This window comes from Coenobita brevimanus, chromosome 1 (assembly GCF_032717465.1).
Source record: "Coenobita brevimanus isolate Jiangsu-jjx chromosome 1, ASM3271746v2, whole genome shotgun sequence".
NCBI classification, from domain to species: Eukaryota; Metazoa; Arthropoda; class Malacostraca; order Decapoda; family Coenobitidae; genus Coenobita; species Coenobita brevimanus.
In genome coordinates, this window is record NC_136954.1 from 63,923,587 (window position 1) to 63,945,771 (window position 22,185).

A 22,185-nucleotide genomic window follows, 5' to 3' on the forward strand; every position below is an offset into this window, starting at 1 on the left:
GATAATGGATGCTCCCACCTACTATCAAATGTAAAAGTTGTTTACATTTATAAAGATATTTGAAATTGCACTGCATATATAGAAAAGAATGTGTACAAAATAATAATTCCTTATTTAATACACACTGACTTAAAATGATTTTTGCCATTTTAAGTTGAGGGTGACCAACCTCATTTGCTCCTGAGCTGCATTTTTGAAACAGTATACTGTACTGTACTCCCAATCATCCCTAAAATGTAAACCCAAATGAATCCTGCCCAGCATATTAGTCCACTGGACCACCAGGAGACATTTGGTTTTATAGCTTCCACCCATTCATCCATCAACTAATCCTTTAGTGCCCCATAAAGCGAACAGGGGCCCGTGGCTAGGCTACTGTCTTAATATATAATGAGAGTCATCCCCCAAAGGGCAATTGTGAGGAATATATCCCAGTTGTCCCTCATATATAAACCTTTGATGGCTCTTTCCAGTTGGAGAGCCTTGACCAGACCACCAGGTGTCATTTGATTACCACCAAGCATAGTAAGTGTTTCCTGGGTTACAGTAAACCATTCAGCTTACCAGTCAGTGAGGTATCACCTAGGGGCAGCACTACATCAAGTTAGTGGATGGTGGCCCCCCACGTCTACCACGTATAATGTAATGATATAGGGGAATAATTAATAAACACATTTGATAATGGCCGCTATCACTAGCAGTGCCATTGTGTAGACTTCCCATACAGTGATGTAATACATTCCCAAGTACTGTACTGTGAGACTTGAAGTGTCCATGCCGTGGTATAGTTTTTCCCTCTGAAACCTGACTTTTGAATCACCTTGAACTTAAGTTCAACAAAGTATGAATATCTCAACCATCTTCACTGCATGACATCTGCACTGGACTGTGACAGAGACAGCTAATATTTTCAATCATCTTTATTTGCATAGAAACTGATTTACACCTATATATCACAAAATGTGGGTATATGATACATTAATATATATATATTAAAAAAGAAACATGTTTGGCAAGGGTAACTTACGTCAAAGAAAAAGACACGTCACATATAAAAAAACCCACTGTTCCTTTAAAACAAAGAACAAACAGAAAATGATAATAGGGCTTTGGGAGACGTTATTTCAGGTCTCTCGACTAGGAATAAAGCTGAGAATGCCAGCTGTGAAGGACTGTGTGAGCCAGGGAACCATGGGAATAGGAGACTGAACAACTATGACATTCAGGTTGTACCATGTAATCTGAAAAGACATACCCTACATATCTCTATGTTTGCAAATGATATTAAAGCCGATGGAAAATTAACACAGTGGAGGGAAAGTGGAAGGATAAATGATGAATGGAGACCCAGAAAAAGAACAGGATGGGAAGACCATACATATATGATGAATGGAGAGATCAGAAGACTTAGGATTGAGCAGTTGTACACATTAAGTCCTTGTTATATACCAGGGATGTGGTCTATAATACATTATCCACTTTTTCCACATCAATCATATTGTTAATTGGTAGAACATTGAAAATCAGTTTTATAGATTAGGAATGGAATATCAAAATGCAGTTTCCTGAAACTTACAGTGAACTTTACAGTGGCAAAACATACAACTTACTGCAGTATGTGTACAAAATTGTTCATGCCTTTTTATATGCAACAAAAACATGACTTGGTAAATCAAAAAGCACAGCACTAAAAAGGCAGAGGTGAACAGTCTCCTAAACCAGAGGGTCTCTAGTGTGAGCTAAGTATGCAAGTGACTATGTACAGTAATGAACAAGGGTAACATATGTACATGTACCCTCAACCAGTTATGTATCACAACACTATTAACTGCATTCAAAATATTAACCATTTCACTACAATGATTTTCTCTCTCTCTCTCTCTCTGAGTACCTTTGGATGATTTTACTGAACTTGGCAAAGTCAGAAAGCCTACATTAACCCCTTCACATTTTTTTTTTTTTTTTTCCAGCTACCACAATTTTAATCAGCTTAGGAAAAATCTCACTCAGGGAAGAGGCTGAACAATTTACATTAGCTTTGCACTTGGAGAAGATCACTGCTAACTTACAGGAGGATGCGATACATTTTTGATCAAGGGTATTTAACTCCTTCATTACCATGACATCTTGTATGTTTCATTCTTGATACAGCCAGGTGGTATTATTCAGCTAAGGGAAGACTTTTCAGACTACTGAGGTCAGAGATTACCTTCATTAATCCCTCTGCTGTAAAAGGTTCCCTCAAGGCTGAATAAAATCATTAGATAGTAGCAAGAACAAAAATATTATCACATTCTCTAGCATAAGGAGTTAACTTCTTCATGATGATATGTCTTATTTTATGTTCTTGCTGCAATCAGACATTTTTCCTCAGTATCTTATTAATGAAGGAAATAATGAGAGTTCCACGTACCCCATTCAAGTTTTAAGCGTTCCATGAGCTGAGCTAAATCATCTAATGGTAGCAAGATAATATTCTCTGGATGAACTGGTTAACACATTCAACCCAATGTAATGTTTAATTAACTTATTCTTGCTAACATCAGATGATCTGATTCAATGTTTGGAAGCTATCTTGTTGTGAAGGTGTAAATAAAAGTTCTAACTCTCAGACTGAAAAGTTTTCCCCCCAAGCTGAGTAAAATTGTCTGATGATTGCAGGAATAAAGTGAAAATGATATCCTTGGCCTGAAGGAGTTGAGTGAGACGTGACTAATGAAAGAAACCAGTGAAACGAAATACATTCAAATAAATTACAAAACAATGGAACACACTGCAAAACTGATGCAAGATATTGTTAATGGAAAATACGGTCAAAATATAATAAGAAATTTTTCAGTTGCTACCCAAGATATTTATATGAACACTTGATGCTGTTTCTATACCCTTTGTGAAGTCAGATGCATTCCTTTACCATGTATGGGGTGACAATGAAATATATTACTGTACATGGGGTACAGTCATGGACATAAATTTGCCTAATATTCCAATACTTCTACTTCTCACTGCCCTCTGCTGGCTAACCTTCCCAAGCTGAGAGAGACTTCTGTATATAATTCTGTCCATACATGACTCTCCTTCATATGGTGTATCCATGAGGAAAATAATGGACATACTATAAGCATGAAGCAAACATAGTGGAATAGCAGGCAAACTTTTGCTCCTGACTCTACATATCAGCACCTACCAAGTAACTTACATATAAACATTTAATACAGATAGCCTAAACACATTCACCAAAACACACGCAACATGGTGTGTATGTGTATTATCCAGAAAATATTAACTCCTTGAAACTTGTGCTGTCTTTTACTGGCTTATTTCTACCACCTCTGGATAACTTAATTCTGTTACAGGGAAACCTTTTGGAATGAAGGGAAAAATGAGGGCTACATTTATCCCCTACAATTCAAATAGTCTCTTTTAAGCTGAGTAAAAGTCTCTGATGGCTGCTAATCAAAAATGAAAAAGACATCATCAGGTTCAAGGTGTTAAGGCCCTGTACATATACCGTATTCAACATTCAACAACAGATGCTGAATGGTCACAAAAATATTAAATAATAAAGCTCAAAAAACACTTACAAAATAAGGGTCAGTTCTAACCCATGTTTATCTTAACGTTATGGGATGGGAGAAAAGTAAGGTGCAATGCCTTATTTGTTTACATTTCCTTCCGCAAAAATTAGGAATATGATCTGGAGAGATGAAATTCAGGCTTTCATGGCATTCAAATGTTCTAGACTATAGTAGTCTAGCCTCAGCCCCCTACACCTTAATAGGGATGGGGACTGATTATTTTTTGTTATTATTATTATTATTTTTTATTACTTTTTTCTTTTTTGCCATCTCCCATAACAATGATTAACATGAGTTACTGCTTTTGACCAATGAACCTGCCTGGATGAGGTTGTGATTCTCCAATGACAACACAACACATCTAAGTATAAAAATATAATGTAGCTAAAGATGGAGCTTAACCCTCAGTGCATTAAAACAAATAACTGAATTTTATGGTATGAAAAATGGTGCTAAACACAATAATTGCACATTATTTTTAAATAAACTCAGAATCAGCCAAGAAGGATGCTAGCATTTTTCATATATAGCAAATAAAATAACTCTGTATGGGATTAAACTGAGTTGAAGTGACACTACAGGACTACAGGTATATAAAAAATTTCAGTGATCAGTTGAAACCTACTTCAACTCTAATATTGCTTGGCTGGAAAGCTGTGTTTTTGTAATGATCACCAACTAACTAAAGTATTAACTTTCATTATATAAATTACAAATCAAACTTAAGTAAGGAATTTCTTAACTTCAGGAAGAAATACAACTTAAGAGATCTGAGTTGTGATCTGAGCTAAGCAGGGTTCAACTACTGTTCTACCAACTATAGTTCTACAGTACTGTATCAGGAAAGACTTGTATCTGAGCTGCCTTCAACTAAAGCTGATGAATACAGTCACTTGCATTATATGTTATTTTCAGTTGTCACTTACCCTGTAAATGTGACAATGGAATTGACTTTTTGAATCTGGATGATGTCCGTCCTTTTTATTTTACTCTAACTGCTACTATATGATTACATTCAATTATGGGAAGGTTTCTCATACTGAAGAGATTTATTAAGGCTATACCTAACACCTCCAGTTTGAAACACCTATCTTATGATGAATAACATCATCAAATGGCAAGTAAATTAAAAAAAAGAAATCTCCAAGCTCAATGGATTAAACTTGGATTTCATACCATATATATATTGATAAAGTAAATTATACTTTTAAAAAATCACTGGTCCCATAACATTATGACTATGCTAGTAAGTACTGTCCTGCAGCAGCTAATTTCTTCAAAACACTGAGATGGTACTTCATCTAACACATCTTCAGCAAGTACTCTATTTTGGTCCCACAAGTAGATGTTCAAGGTCCTAGACTATTGCATCACACGGTTCATGGAATAATAGTTCAGTACTTGTGATTGAAAAAATCCTAAGTTTACTTCAGTATAGACAGACATTAATAACTATACAATGTAGTCACAATATGCCTATTGACATATCAAAAATAAATGTTCTCATCATGTAATATGCCCTTTATAATGCTCTCACACCCATGAACCACCACTGGAAGTCCAGACAACACTTTTGAGGCCCCTGTGCTATCATGAGTAAAAGTTTGCTAACAATCCTCTGCCAGCATTATGCCCAGCTTCCCATATTTCTCACATTTCCCCTAATGTCAGAAAGTATCCTTCCCTCTCATACTCTTGTTGTGTGCTTCATACTGCTATGACACACAACTGTGTTAATTAACACTTCCCACCATCACAGCCAGCAGGAAAGTAAATGATTGATATATTTCCTCTTTCATGATGCCTCAGAGTCCCATTGAGGGTTCTGGATCAGTCACATGGGATGCATAGCTACAACTTAACATGGTTCCTAAAACCACTTGCAGGACCCCCTAACAAGCCACTCTCCCCAGATGGTGTGGTGTTTAAAAACATTTATCATAACTATGGACATGGATAATCAGGCCCTAGAGAAATTAGTTCATGGGGTCTACCTCGACAGGAGTTAAACCATTCTCTGGTACAGCATATTCACGATCCTAAGCTCTCTAAACAAGCCACAGTGTTGCCTTGTCTGTGACCAAGCCATTTCCTGGTCTCTGTAGACAGCTCAAGGATCTTGAAGGTCTTACATGGTGCAAGACCAGTCCTTGTCTGATACACTCCCAGAAATCATGCTCTGGGTTTTTCTGATGGGTCTCACTGTGCGGCAGTGACCTTCTTCTTGCGTCTGCGGCCAATGTGGAGTACAACTTTGCCTTGCCGGATCTCCTTGAAGGCCAGAATTGCCTCACGGTGGGAACTACCATGGAGAGGTTTTCCATTGATGGCCAAAATCTCGTCACCTGCAAACAAAAAAGTATGATGAAATTATGCAAATTATAATACTGCTTCAGACCCGTGGTTATACCATAAAATGCTTATCACATCTCACAATAAATCAAATTCCAACTCCCATTTTCTAAAAATACAAATGACGATAATTTTCTATACTCTAAAATGAAAGCAATTTCAAACAACTATTATTCTTTGGATACACACAAAACATTAGAAATTTATACTTTTAGTTACAAATTTCATCAAAGGCACTAAAATAATCCAGTTTAATCCCTCCAAAACACCATGTTATTTTTTATTTGCTTTGGCTTATGCGTGATGACTTCATTCTGTTCTGATGAATCCTTTGACGCATTCCATTACCCTCTTCAACAGAATTATGTCTCTTATTTTTAAATTAATGTTATATTTTCACGCTTACAGTAAGTACCGTACTTATTTATCCATTATCAATATATCTATTTTTTGCTACAACCTCTCAGACCGAAAGGGTTCATTCTGGCCAACTCAGCTCAAGGAAGCTTGCCCACCTTCTTGTAGTGCTCCAGTCGCCGCTGCCTGGCCTTGAGGGAAAACCGTCTTCACAAAGATCCCCATGGACCCCTTGGGTGAGTCTGTACCCCCAACAATGCTGAAACCCAGGGAGCGGTGGCCGGGACCCTTCTCAAAGATCACTGTCCGGATCTGGAATGTGACCTCACGTTTCTGCCTGGGAAGAGTGCAGAAGCTGGGCTGACCATCCACCTGCAGAATTAAGGCTATTAGCATGGGTGGGTATGGGTAGATTAGACAAGACAAAATAAAGCTTTCGTGGTTTGGCTGCGATAAAATACAGTACACTAGTTTTGTTAAGGTATGTCGGAGGTAACCATTCACCTGTGGTCGAGACATGGTGTGTTTGGGTAGGCTTGAATTAGACCAAATTCAAGTAAATTACAGCTCAGTTTGGATTGTCTGGGTAGGTTTGGATATGTTTAGGTAGGCTTGAATGAAACAAAATTAGTTTGGATTTGTTTAGGTAGGCACAATGAGACAAAATATGACAAGATAAACTTTATAGCCTTGTAGTTTTAGGTAGGCTTGGTTGAAACATAAAAATACTGGTCAGTTTAGTAATGTTGGCCGAGAGAGAGAGAAATTTTTTTTTGGTTCCTTCCCATTCATACCCTCACACGAACTCCACTCCACCATCCCTAACAACCCCCACACCCTGACCCACTACCATGACAGTCTCACTCACTGCAGCACACCCTCAGTTTTCTTCACAGACTTACATTTCCTTTCTTACTGCCACTCCCACTTTGCTTTCCTCAGTGACTCATCTCCCATCCCAACACATTCCCTTCTTCACCACCATGTCACACCCATCATCCTGACCCTGTTTTTCATTGAAGTATGGGAGTTTAGGATCCAGAAACATGAACAAGTACTAGTTTTCCCATCCTCACATTCCCTCACTTCCTCTTTCACAACCCTTGCACCACCCATCATTTCTCAAGGACCTTTTCTCACACTCAAACACCTTCCTACACTACTTAAAATCTCCACTACCACTCTGCACTCAAATGACTCAATATAAGCTAGCCTTCTGTACATTCCCTTATTTCTTCCCTCACCCACAGCTATCCACAATACTCTCATTCTCTAGCTAGCAATTTATCTAGTACTGTACTTTCCTACACTCTCAGCAGCACTTAGATGTTTCAGCTAATACCATACATTACAATGATTCATTCCTTTCTCCACATTCTATTTCCTCCCTTACAGCTCTCCAAATGACCTCTCACTCTCAAGTACTCCATTCTTACACTCCAATACCTTCCCACACTCCTTGACCACACTTCAACACCTTTGCTCTCAACCTCTCATTCCTAACTGGCTCCCATTCACCTCCCAAACCTTTCCCTTGCTCCCTCCACAATCATTCGCACATCTACTTCCTTTATTCACTCCTAATTACCCTATATTTTTCACTTCATGCTCTCTCTAATACTTCCACTTCTTAATCCTACAATTTCTCAATGCTTCCCTATCCACATTCCAACAACATCAATTCCTTTCTTCACTCTACACACCTTTTCTGCATCAATATTGCACTTCCATATTTTATTGTTTTCCTTATAAACTAAATATGCCAATGCTTCAGTACCACAACTTAATGACTTCCTAAACCTCAAGCATCTTCCCTCCTTCCTGAAATTCACAAAACCCTCTTCACATCTTTCTATCTGTCATTCACACAACACTCAACACCCATGTCAAACACTCCACATACTTCCTCGTTTTTTTGCCCTCATACACTATACTCATTCCAACAGTCAACTACCGATACCTTTTCTCTTCCAACACTACACTCTTACTCCAATATTCCTACTATCTCTCTTCCTCCCTCCCTACTCCAAATCTCACTGCATCTGATATTCCCTTTTCTAACTCCGTGCTTTGATATCCAACCTTTCCCGCTTCTCTCCTCATCTTCAAACATTTCAACTTCTGGAACCTTTCTCTCTCTCATATTCACTCTCACTCCAATATTCATACTTACCATCACAGACTCCTTATCCATGCCCTACCCAAAATCCCTCTCTTACTGCCTTTCTCTACTCCTCATTCTTCCCTACGTTTTCACTCCCTACCTTTCATCCGGGCAACAGCAGACAGACAGACTTTCGCGACACCCTGACAAACTTACTCCCTACTCTAATAACCAAACTTCTCTTCCTCGATATTTTGTCCTCCCTACTGACCCCTCTCTCCACTCCCTGCCGTCCCTCTTCTCGTGTCACAGCCGACAGAGAAATCTGTGTCACTCTCCACACGACCCCACAACCCGACATTACCCGATACCGATTCCATTTCCCTCTGCCCCCGTAACCCCATCACTGCCTGGCACATTTTCTAAACTGGAGAAAATCGTTTGGCGGGGGTGAAATAATGAAAACCATCTGGCAGGGGTGAAATAAGGAAAATCATCTGGCAGTAGTGATAATATGAATCAAACCGTCTGAAACTAATGAGAATACGATGGAAATAGTCTAGCAGAGGCAAAAGAATAAAAATAAAAATAAATAAATAAACAATAAATACGATAGCTACTGTTGTGAATGGGGACAGAAAAATTTTCAACCTCTTCCGAAACTGAATCATTCGTCTGACAAAAAAAAAAAAAAAAAAAAAAAAAAAAGATAATGTTGCCAAACCCTTCGGTCAAAATGGTTTTTCCAAAACTGAATTAAATCGTCTGACGGTAGGTTTAATAAGTACGATGGATATGGAAGGGGTGCGGTGGGGGTTTACAATAAGCGGGTCCTTGCTCCTGGCCCCTTAACCCTGTCTGACGGGCATGGGTCTATTAGGCGGCAGAACCCCTTATTGAGTGACAGTTTAGACGGCACCAGTATCATCATTACAGAGTTTCTATGGTTACCCCTTCATTTACCAACAGGAAGGAAACACTACTTCATCTTCAACTTTCACCAATGAAATACATTACCAATGCCATGAAACAACTATAATTTCACTTTATAAACCCCATCAGCCCATGAACGTGTTACTTTGTATTTTGTTATAGCTAAAACCAGACGATTTTATTCAGCTTTGAGACTCATTAGGGTTTACGGCTTATAAGTGATTGCACAACCATCACTTATATTTACGAATGGCACAATTATTATTCTTAAAATTATAAAACAATTAAGAAACGCGAAACTACCGACATTATATTAATACGTTACTTTTTATACGGTACGTTTTTCACTCCCACCAATTTATTTTTTGATCTATTCCCCAGTTACTCGATATCTTGGTGTTTATTTACAGACCCCAGCAATTAAGGAAGCGAGCCGCGTATGGTATCGGGTGCCTGTGTACAAGTTCAAGGTCCTACAGAAAACGGAGAGCGCGGGGTCACCTTCCAAATACGGGAATACGAGGGAAGGAAAAAAAACACAAGAAAGGTTGGTGGACTTTCCTACCTCCCTCCCTCGCTTCACTTCCTGCTTTTCATTTTTTATTGCTTTTTCATCCTTCCTCCTTCATTTGGCGTTCACTCCCTTCCCCCCCTCTCCATTTACAGCAATTCCTTCCCTTTCCTTCAAAACTATCCACTCTCCCCACCACCTTCCTTCATACCGTTTCATTTCCGATTAATTTCTGCGTTCATTTCTTACTCTACTGCTATCAACACACTCTTTTACCTTTTTAATATTTCTTTCAATTAAAACATTTCCTCCTTTTCTGTTCGCTCTTTCAATTCCTGTTTCTCCTAACCACGCTTTCTCTTCCATTCTATTCTTGTCTTCTTCCTTACATCCTTTTTTATACTTTCTTCTTCCCTTCCGTCTTTTGAGTCCTACTTCCACTCTCTCTCTCTCCTTTCCCACACTCCCTCTTCCTTTCCTTCCGTAATCTTTTCCTTCCTTCCTGTAGGCCCCATTTCTTTCGACATTTCCTGTGCTTTAACACTTTCCTCTCTCTCTCCTCCACTTCCTACTCTTTCTTCCCAAACTCCATCTTTCTTTCTTTCTTTTCTCTCTCTTTGCCTCCTCCTTTTTTTCCATTCTCCTCTTCCTCTCGACCCTCCTATCTTCCTCCTCCTCTTCCCTCTTTAGCACTCCATCCTCAAGCTTCTTCCTCCTCTTCCTCTTCCACCGTCTCCTCCTCTTAAACCTTCCATTTTGAATTTTCTTCCTCCTCCTCTCATCTTCCCAGTCCGGTTTTTCAGTTCCTCGGGTGGTACTGGTCATTCCTCCCAGTATCCCCACCCCCACCCCATGACCCAGTACAGTGCAATACCTGCGTCCACACACCACACTCCTTCCTGGTATTTCACACGCTGCATATTCTAGATTGCGATGCAGAAAGAAGGCAGAGTTATTGGAATATAAAGGAAAAGTGTAAAGTGTCATAGCAATTAAAAAAAAAAAAAAAAAAAACTCACTCGTACTACAACTCGTCTATTACTAGTACTGGTTCGCCATGACTACAGCAGTTACTAGTACTACTATTATTACACCAGGGAACAGAAACCACAACCTACAATTTCAACAACACAAAACAAGTACCGGTTGCAGTAGCAGAAAAAAAAAAAAAAAAAAAAACTACTAAAAGATGCACAATGACATCAATCCGTCAGCAGCAGCAACAACTACTACTATTACAACTACAAACCATTATTACTACCACCCACACCACTCTACATGCAGGCTACCTTCAGACAACAACCTTACATGATCCCGGGCCAGTCCTTTGCATACTGTACACCGGCCAAACTGGTCACACAAGCTGATCATAAATTACAAACGCACCTCCAGGACTGAATTATCATGATATTGCGAATTTGGCTTAACATCACTATATAATCTCACTCCAATAGCCTTACATATCACACCATTATATTCAAACTTCATAGGGCTCCTTGTGTGCCTAATTCTCTCTCTCTCTCTCTCTCTCTCTCTCTCTCTCTCAACACCGCCCACAATCCTTCACCCTACCCAAAACAAAGGTCAGTGGAAGTAAGAAGGAGACATACCAACATTCTACGGTACATTCGGTTCATGGGAACTGCGACAGCAACAATGCACAACAACAAAAATAAAAGTATCAACGACCAAAACAAACAAAATTAAATGATGCCAAAAAAACAAAAACTATCAACAAATACGACAATTCCAAAACATATAAATAAACCGAATATAAAGGAAAAATAATTAAAACCAAAAACACAGAACAACCTAATTAAATGAAAACTTTATACACATAAAAAATAAATAACTTACACCCACTTACCAACAACCACACCCACTTAGCCCACACCCTCCCTCTCCTACCTACCCACATCCACCCACCTCCCTCCTTCAACCTACCCACTCAACACCCTGCCCACCCACATACACCCATCTACTCACCCACCTTCTTAGCCTACACCCAAAATACTGTACACATCCACCCACTATCCTATTTCGGCTACTTACACCCCCAACCAACCCACACCCACCCACCCATCGTCTTACACCCATTCAACAACCCACCCATACATCCCCACACCACCCTACCAACTGACATCCATCAACCCACCCCCACCTCAACCGCCCACCACCAAACCCATTCACCCGCCCACCTCTCAATCAACCACCCACACCCATTTCTTGGACAATGGGCGGAAGGAAAGGAGTTTCAACCACACGAGGAAAGAAATTTACACACACACACACACACACACACACACACACACACACACACACACACACACACACACACAGGTAGCCGCTGTGTGTGTGTGTGTGTGTGTGTGTGTGTGTGTGTGTGTGTGTGTGTGTGTGTGTGTGTGTGTGTGTGTGTGTGTGTGTGTGTGTGTGTGTGCGTGTGTGTGTGTGCGCGCGCGCGCAAGAGCGAGCGCTTAAGGCACAAACCCTAGACATAATATCACTACCAGTTATAAATATTACTACATCTACACCAACAACCACTACTACAACCATCACCCGACCTACCACAACTACCACCATCCAACCTACCACAACTACCACCATCCAACCTACCACAACTACCACCATCCAACCTACCACAACTACCATCACCCGACCTACCACAATTATCATCACCCGACCTACCACAATTATCATCATCGAACCCACCACAATTACCACCAACCGACCTACCACAACTACCTTCACCCATCCTTCTATGAACCCGAACTACCACTACTCGATCTACCACCACTACCATCACAGCCTAATACAAACAACTACCACAGCTGCCCTGACAGAGAGAGAGAGAGAGAGAGAGAGAGAGAGAGAGAGAGAGAGAGAGAGAGAGACGGGACAGGAGGGTGAGTGACAGACAATTACGGGTACAAAGCAAAAGGTGAACAGAAGCTGGTGATCCAGTGTTGACCCCTGTGGAGGAGGAGGAGGAGAAGAAGGAGGAGGACCGAACTAAGAAACAGACAAGAGGAGGAAGAAGACTCTGTAAAGGAAGTAATGGAGGAAGGTAAGAACGAAGAGAAAGAGGATGGGAAATGGGAAGAACGAAGAGGAGGAAAAGGATGAGAATTATACATTAAGAGGGACAGGGGCAGGAGGAAGAGAAAAAGATAAGAGAATGAACGTAGAAGGAAAATTGGAAGAAAAGAGGAAAAGAAAATGAGAAATGAAAACTAAAAGGAATAGGAAGTAAGGAAAACGGAGAAATGAAGGGAAGAGATGACGAGTTAAACACAGGTGAGGACGAAGGGGAAAGAGAAATGAGGGTAAGGAAAACAGAGAGAAGCAAGGGAAGGAGGAGGAGGAGGAGGGGAAGGAGGAGGAAGAGGAAGAGAGGGAAGAAAGAAAACACTTAAAGCTAAGAACAATAAGAGCTGCGTGACCTTGGCTAACCCTGTCCTCTCTCTCTCTCTCTCAGATAACCCTTGACCTGACCCCAAACATGACCCCCACATCATATTTCAGTCATTAGAAACACTAAATGCTAACGATTATTTTGATAAGACTGTTTAATGGTGATGATATTGGTTTTGGTGGTGATAAGAAAGGTTACAGAGGTGATGATGATGATGATGTTTTGTGATGATGATGGTGATGACAGTAATGCTTAAAAATTAGTCACCGTACGTTCTCTAAAATTTAATGATATAATCTCGGGTCAGTATAATATCCTCGTATAGTCCCACTTTTATCAGGATCTTCCCACTAGTTATTTATTTTTTTCTTTAATTCGGTGTGAGAGAGAGAGAGAGAGAGAGAGAGAGAGAGAGAGAGAGACACACACACACACACACACACACACACACACACACACACATGCAGGGAGCAATACACCTACCGCTATATACACTAACGTCTTTATCACAATCTTGCCTATCTTGGTACACTTTCTGCAAGCAATATATAGAGTACATTAAAGACTATATAAGGTTACACAGCTGCACATAAAGCGGATTTTTAAAGTCTGCCCTATTTACAGTACCGCCCGTATGAAAAAAAAAAAATAAAAATATACGTAATATTTTAGAACACACTCTTCATACATAACGAAGGCTTGTATATTCTCTCTCTCTCTCTCTCAGCTACCCCCAGGCCTGACCTCCGACCCCTCACGAGCCAAATGGTGGGGGGGGGGGTTAATTTCCGTAACCCCCCACCCTCCTCCCCCTCCACATGACAAAGGGGGGAAAGGAGGTGCTTCTTTCTCTCCCTCTGGTTCATTCATCTCTCTCTCTCTCTCTCTCTCTCTCTCTCTCTCTCTCTCTCTCTCTCTCTCCTTAGCAGACTTATTCTCTTCAAGTCTTCCTTTCACTCCACTCTTTTTTGCTCCTCCCTCCCCCTCCTTCCCCTCACAATTATCAGCCTAAGGGAAAGGCTGTGTGAGGGGAGGGGGGAGGGGGAGGAGAAGGGGGAGGGAAAGTTGTTGGTATTGTAGGGGTAAAAAATTGAAGGTACGGAGAGAAACTGATTGATACGCAAATGGGGAGGGGAGGGAGAGGGAGGGGAGTTAGAGAATAAGGGAAATGTCGGAATGGTAATAAAGCTATGAAAAGGAGGAATGGAGGAAGGAAAAAAAGGAAGATGGAGGGAAGAAGGAACTGAGAAGAAGCGAAATGAGAGGCGATGGAAGGACAGGAGTGTAAGAATGGAATGCAAGGAAAATAGTCAGCAACAGACCTAACGCTGCTTGAGAGAGAGAGAGAGAGAGAGAGAGAGAGAGAGAGAATACCCTGAGACAGATATAGCGAAAGATAACGATACATACAGGTAAATAGATAGAGTGGTAGATAAAGATGTAAAATCCATGGGAGGGAAATTGGTGGGTAGATGGAGAGATAGGAAGAGATGGAGGGAGATAAAGAGACAGGTGGAGGGAGAGATTGGAGGGAAATAAAAGATAAGATGTTTGGGTGAGATTATGTAGTGGACAGTCTTAAAAGGGGCCACGTGGACAAGTAGTACCTTAAAGTTCTTACGACCCAAACCAAAGAGCTATTATGAATGAAGTTGACGGGTACAGTTTGCTACTGTACTAGTGAGAAAAAATAAAGTTGAGAGAGAGAAAGAGAGAGAGAGAGAGAGAGAGGGGGGGGGTAGTACAGTAGTGTAAGTACAACCTTCACGGCAGACTGACCGCGGCGCTACACCTTTCTGGTTCAAGGCTGCCATCTTTGTACACCAGCTCTCTCTCTCTCTCTCTCTCTCTCTCTCTCTCTCTCTCTCTCTCTCTCCTGTTCCTTCTCTCTCTGCCTCGATTTTCCTCTCACGCCCTCCTCTCCTCTCTCTATACGTCCATTTTTCTCTCTACCCCTCCCTCCTCTCCACTCTTCTATCAAGCCCTCCTTCCTTCCATTCTTCTGCCCATACCACCACCACCACCTCTCCATACCTCCATTCTTCTCACGTCCTTATCTTTTCTCTCCCTTCCCTCCTTCCTTCCTCTTCTCCTCCTGCCTTGCATATCATACTTAGAATTCACTTTATCTTATTTACCTTCAACTCTTTCCTCCACCTCTCTCTCTCTCTCTCTCTCTCTCTCTCTCTCTCTCTGCCACGCCTCGCTTCGCTCTTGCCTCACACCTCTGACCGCATCGTAATAGTCTGCTTACTGTTGTCATTATCGCTGACCTCTACCTATGTGGCCAACCTAGATTTTACGACTACTGACGACGATGATGATAATGATGATGATTCCCTGCTCGTAATCAGTTCCTATTATCATCTTAGGAGAGGTTAAGGAGCCTGGTGGTGTAGTGGTTTGAAAGTTCCAGTCGGACGGACGGCCTTGCTTGGGTTCAATATCTCATACATGACTAGCGGGTTTTTAGATCATGTAATGCTTTCTAGGGAATTATGCTGCTCACCTACTATGATAATAATAATAATAATAATAATAATAATAATAATAACAATAATAATAATACCCACAGCTCCATCGTGTAAAGTATCAAACGTAGACTTACTGTTTTCACTTGTTAACTTTACTTCCATTCTTCTCACCCTACTCTTTATTCATCTCGTTACCTCCATTGTTCTAACCATACCCCCCTCCTCCTCCCATGCCTCAAAACAAAGGAATTAATACATGCCACTACAACTATTTCCGTCGTATAATATCAACACGTATATACAACCATTACCAGGCACATTTCATCATCAGAATTCAATTAGTAAGGCCATTTCGCCAGCCATAACGGGCAAGAAATAATTTCCACGACACTAATTCCCTTGCACAACCCTCGCCAGTTAATTTCCCTGCGCACAATACGGCCACGCACACCCACCAATCAGGAACGGCCTTACAAAGCATTCTGGGATGAGTCGTACGCACCCACCAATCAGAAATTTTTTAAGAATATATAGGGGATGTGTGTGTGTGTGTGTGTGTGTGTGTGTGTGTGTGTGTGTGTGTGTGTGTGTGTGTGACGTTCCCTCCTAAAGCATATGTAAACAAGACCCTCGCAATCAACTGATGTGCACTGATTACCTTCGAAAGTAGGACAGTATTTTCTGCTGATGATGGACTTCGTGGCGAAAGAGTAGCTAAACGGTTACTGAAGGCTATATTTAACTACTCCAGTTCGAAAAAATATCTCTAAATCCAATTTAAAAAAAAAAAAAAAAACGGTTGGAGACAGTACGAACGACAAAATAAAGGCGTCATTGTGACCAATCAGAGCAGAGTGTGCGACGTCATGTTCCCGCCAAAACGATTTGTAAACACGCCCCCTCACGTTCGGCTGACACTCACTGGATTACCTTCGATCAAACGTGGGAGCAGGCATGATCATCTTAACACCCTTTTTGGTGTTTCATTCTTGCTATTTTTTTTTTTCTTTTTATAGTTACCCAATCCAACTCAAGGACAGAATATTCTTGGTAACTACACAAAATATTTTCAGTTCTGCGGAGACTTGGTAAAGAATTTGCAACTGAAAAGCCTTAAAGTCGAATTATCTCCAAAGCCGAAGAGAACATAGATATGATAATATGACGACTGCGGATATCATGATTGAAGTATATAAAGCACGTCCAAAGAAGGAAAAAGTATATCATCATTTCTCCAAAAACACATAAGGAAAAAAAAAAGTGGGGGTGTATAAAAAAAAAAGTGGGGGGGGGGGACGTCTGGAGATGGCAGGAATAAAGTGTGACGTAGTAAAATAAGTGCAACGTAAATTTGCTGCCAGACGCGTAAACAACCCCCCATCCCCATTAGATATTCCCTGGCTTACCTTCAGACAAGTGTGATAGCGTGGGAACAATGGGCGATCAGCAAAGCCCACAATACACGAAAACACAACGAAAACTACTTTATTAGTTGATCGTATTATGAAATGCTTTACGGTAGTATTAGAAGAACAGGCCTTCATACTGACAGAGACATTCCTTCACTACCAAAATCTCTCTCTCTCTAGCAAAATCTTCTGGAGGTGGCACTCAATGAAACAGGGAAAATATCATGGCACTGAAGACCAAGACATACCAACACGCAGTAAGTACCATCAGACTTCACAAATTCATGATGGTTTACTGAACTGAAACCTAACAACAATTAATGACTATCCTTTATTAGCCAAGACATACCAACACGCAGTAAGTACCATCAGACTTCACAAATTCATGATGGTTTACTGAACTGCAAGCCCCAACAACAATTAATGACTATCCTTTATTAGCCAAGACAATACAGACAACGTGTAAACATCAGGATTTCTTTTTCCTTCACCTTCAGCACCAAAAACAGAATGCAATGAGATCCAATCACTTGTTTTTTCTTCACCTCTTCGTCTGTCGCGCCAAAAACGGCCAACAAATACGATGACCTGTTTTTGCATCATCCATCTTTCCCGCCAAAATAGTACCATCCTATAACTGCACAGCTGGTTCTAATCTAATTCAACTCACCGATTCCTCATATGAAATGCTTAGTTTTGCACGATTTCAATCTTGTTAGGTGAGATTTTTCGACAGAGAGGGGTTGAATACTGCCTTACTTAACCCCTTCACTGCGACGGGTCTCCTAAGCTGCAGACAACAGCATGACATTACCCTCAAGAAAATAACGCCATCAGGCAGAACAGGTTAACAGATTGCCTTTCACTCTCAAAATACCTAGGCATATTCACCCCCAAAAAAGCAACAATCAGAATAAACTTTTCCCGCCATTGGTCTTGTGCGCAATAACAAAAACAACATAGCCAGTATCTGCTGTTTTTCCCGCCCTTGGTTCGTCTTTCGCGCCAAAAACAGTAATGTAAACAAACCGGATCAGCTGATTTTTTTGCCAACGCCAGCTGGGCCAATAAGACACGCCCTGGACCAGAACCACGGCAGCTGGCCCGTGTGGGAAGGGGGGGGGGGGAAGGAAGTAAGAAGGTGGGAAGGGGAGTGAGAGAAGGAAGTAAAAAGGAGGAGGGGAGTGTGGGAGGGAAAAGGGGTGAGAGGAAGGTAATAAGAGTAGAGACAGGGGGGAGAGAGAGAAGGGAAGAAATAAGGAGAAAGAGGGGAGGGTACGTGGGAAAGGTGAGAAAGAAGGGAGGAAGGAAGGAAAAGGGAGAGGGAGGAAGGAAGGAAAAGGGAGAGGGAGGTAAATAAGTGTGGAGGAGAGGGAAGAGGAGGAAGGGAAAGGGAAGGGGAGAGAGAAAAATGAGGAAATAGGAGGTGGGGAATGGGACAATACAGGGAATGGAAGACAACAAAGCAGTACAATCAGAAGAGGAGATGGAAAACGAAGAAGAGCATCACTGAGACGGGGGACTGGGGTAAGGTTACGTAGATATACAGATAAACTACGGGTAAGGTCAGTGTTTGGGGCTTAATACTGATGGAAAGGGTTACCGTACTTATTAGAGAGAGAGAGAGAGAGAGAGAGAGAGAGAGAGATGCTGAGTTAGGAAGAGACAGGGAGGGAGGGAGAGGAAGGGAGAGAGAAAAAACTACTCCCTAAGGGCAAGAGGAAACGACTCCCTCTTTATTTATGAATCATGTCGAGAGAGAGAGAGAGAGAGAGAGAGAGAGAGAGAGAGAGAGAGAGAACAAGGAAAATGAAAAGAGAAAAATGACCATGAAAGAAAAACAAGTGAAGAGGAGGGTGAATTTGTTGCTAAGCTGAGAGAAGGGATGTGATTTAGGGAGGGAGGGAGGGGAGGGAGGAGGAGAGGAAGCGTGGACGGAGGGGAGAAGGGAGGAGGGCAGGGGATGGAGGGAGGGATAAAAATGAACAGAAGAAGGGCTGGAAGGAGAAGGAGGGAAAGACGAGGTAAGGAAAAATGAGATATAAAAGGCGTAAAGGGAGAGTACTGTGAAGGGAAAGGGAGCGAGAGAGGAGACACAAAGGGAGAGAATGTGCAAAGGGAGACAAGGCGGCGATATAGGGTTGGGAAGAGAGAGAGAGAGAGAGAGAGAGAGAGAGAGAGGAGGAGGAAGGGAGAATACGTAGAGAAAACGCAGGAAGAGCGAGTGTTGAAGAGGAAGAGGAGGAAGATCAAGAGGAGGGAGAAAAAGATGAAGAGAACGTGGAGGAAGGAAGAGAAGGTGGGGAGCGAGACGAAGGAGGAAGGGAGGGAGGGGAGAAAAAAACAAAGCAAACTCACACTTGGTTATGAGTCATGATGAGTGAACAGGTTGAGGGGAGGGGAGGGGAGGGGAGGGGAGGGGAGACGCGAGGGAGGGAAGGGAAGGGGAGAGGGGAGGAGAGACGCGAAGGAGAGAGAGGGAGAGGGAAGACGCGAGGAAGGGAAGGGGAGAGGGGTGTGGACAGGGGAGGTGAGGTGAGGGATAGAGAAGAAGGAAATAAGAATAACCAGGAAGAGAGAGAGAGAGAGAGAGAGAGAGAGAGAGAGAGAGAGAGAGAGAGAGAGAGAGAGAGAAACGGAAACACGAAGACATCTAAACCACAGAGTCAAGGGGGGGGTGTATCAGTGAGTGAATCAGTGTGGGTGAATCAAAGAATGAATGAATGAATACAGAATGAGTAAATGACAGAAGTACTTTTTAAAAAAATAATGAATCACAATCACTGACGAAGTGAAGTGAATCAGCGAATGAGTAAGCGAGAGTGAGTGAGTGAGTGAGTGAGTGAGGAAGCTAGTGAAAGGATGATTGATGATGCAATGAAAGAAAGAAGACAGGGACGGCTCACAGGAAAGGTGGTAGGGAGGGAGGGAAGGTGGGAAGGAAGAGAAGGAGAGGGAGGAAGGAAGAGAAGGAGAGGGAGGAAGGAGGGAAAGAAGGAGGAGGAAAGAAGGAAAGGAGGAGGAGGAAAGAGGGAGTGAGAGAAGTAACAAGACGCAACATACGACCAGAGGGAAGGTGGAATGATAAAAGGAAAAAAGTAAGGAGGGAGGGAAGAAAGGAGGAAAAGTAAGGAAAGAAGAAAGGCAGAAGGAATGATAGGGATAAGGAAAGAGAAAAGGAAATAGGAATAAAAAAAAGATGAAGCTACGAAAAATGAGGCAGAGAATGAGAAGATAAATTGAAAGATAAAAGAAGAGAATAAATGCAGAGATGGAGAGAATCACTGACAAAAGGGGAGAAATGGAGACAAAAGAGTAATGGAAGGAGGACTGGAGAGAAGAATGGAGGGCTGGAGATAAAAAAAGTGAGTGATGGAGGAAAGGAGGGAAGGAGGAGCCTCAAGGAAGAGAGACATTAGGTGAGGGCACGAGTTGGGTTCGCCAGTCGCGACCTCTCTCTCTCTCAGCATGGAATAATGGTGGTTCACAGTAATTCAATCTAATTTAATTAATGTGAGAGAGAGTGATAGAGAGAGAGAGAGAGAGAGAGAAAGAGAGAGAGAGAGAGAGGTGAAGGGTCAACAGTAAGAGAAAGAAAAGCAGATGACTCCCTTCAAGGTTGCCTACTGTGTTTTTACCAACGGAGGGATGAAGAGAGGCAGAGAAAGAGGCAGACAGAATACATACATATACTGTGTGTGTGTGTGTACATATATATATATATATATATATATATATATATATATATATATATATATATATATATATATATATATATATATATATATATATATATATATATATATATATATATATATATATATATATATATATACATATATATATATATATATATATATATATATAACACATTACCCCGTTACTTGGTTGTACGATTGCCACACAACGCTGTAAATGGTTTCCTGCATTACAGGAAATCAGGCTTACCAATCAGTGTAGCGTCACGTGAAGTGAAAAGAACAGTAACTGACAGTGACGGGATACATGGAAGAAGACAGGACGAGATGGGGGCAGACACAGAAAAAGAATGATGGACGTGAAGAAAGAAGCAGGCAGCACTACATCAAGTGAGTGGATGATGGCCACCCCACCTGCCACCACGGAGTGAAGGCAGGTGATGGGAAAAAATAAGTTTGACTAGGGAGAAAGGGAAGGGGAGAAAGGAGGAATGGAGATCATCAGTGAGAAAGGAGGGAGGGAGGGAGGGAGAGAAGAGACACGGAGGTTAAGGAAGGAGGGAGGAAAGAAATGAGGAAGAGTATGAGGAAGTGAGGGAGGCGTAAAGGTAGTGAGACAGAAAGATAAGGAGATAGGAAGGGAGGGTATTAAGAAGCGAGGTAGCAAGTTAGGTAAGAAGGTAAGGAGGGAGGTATGGAGATAAGGAGGGATGGTATTCAAGGAGAGGGGGAGGGAGGGAGATAATCCGGGAGCAGGGAGGAATTATAAGGAATTACAACAGAAGCCCTGAGTGACATAAGCTGAAGGGAGGGAGGGAGGGAGGGAGGGAGGGGAGAGAAAACAGTGAGAAGGGAGAGAAGAGGTTAGGGGAGAAAGGGGTAGGAGGAGAGATGGAAGAGAAGGAAGGAGGGAAGGAGTGACGGAGATAGAAGAAGGTAGTGAAGTAAACAGGAAATATATGTATTGGGGGAACGAGAGGGGAGAACAGTGGAAGAAAACGCAATGAATGAAAGAAACATGGAGTAAGGGGAGGACGGGGAGGAGAGAGAGAGAGAGAGAGAGAGAGAGAGAGAGAGAGAGAGAGGGGAGAGAAGGAGAGGGGAGAGAAGTGGGTGTGACCGGCACGCCCACACCCAAGGGAGAGGAAGAGGAAGAGGAAGAAGGGGGCAGAGAGAAATAACGAAGGGAATGAGTAGGAGGGAAAGGAAGAATTAATTAAAAAGGGGAGGAGGAGGAGGAGGAGGAGGAGGAGGAGGGAGAATATTTTGTCACCGTCCCCATATCTACATTACAATCTACCCCTCCTCTCTCTCTCTCTCTCTCTCTCTCTCTCTCTCTCTCTCCTATACC

The 22,185-nt window shown here is 41.8% G+C and overlaps 2 protein-coding genes across 2 annotated transcripts in view; both read right to left on the reverse strand.

Moving 5' to 3' along the window:
- The window catches only part of LOC145400295 (uncharacterized), a 28,373-nt gene extending 22,619 nt beyond the window's left edge, over positions 1–5,754 (reverse strand). The window contains exon 1 of the mRNA XM_080272860.1: positions 5,711–5,754. Coding sequence (XP_080128986.1) covers positions 5,711–5,754 — 44 coding nt within the window. The remainder of the gene's footprint in view (positions 1–5,710) is intronic.
- Positions 5,507–22,185, reverse strand: part of LOC145400408 (uncharacterized) — a 93,163-nt gene continuing 76,484 nt past the window's right edge. Inside the window, exons 4-5 of the mRNA XM_080272954.1 lie at positions 6,446–6,659; positions 5,507–5,923 (exon numbers count right to left, since the gene is read on the reverse strand). Coding sequence (XP_080129080.1) covers positions 5,778–5,923; positions 6,446–6,659 — 360 coding nt within the window. The 3' untranslated portion in view covers positions 5,507–5,777. The remainder of the gene's footprint in view (positions 5,924–6,445; positions 6,660–22,185) is intronic.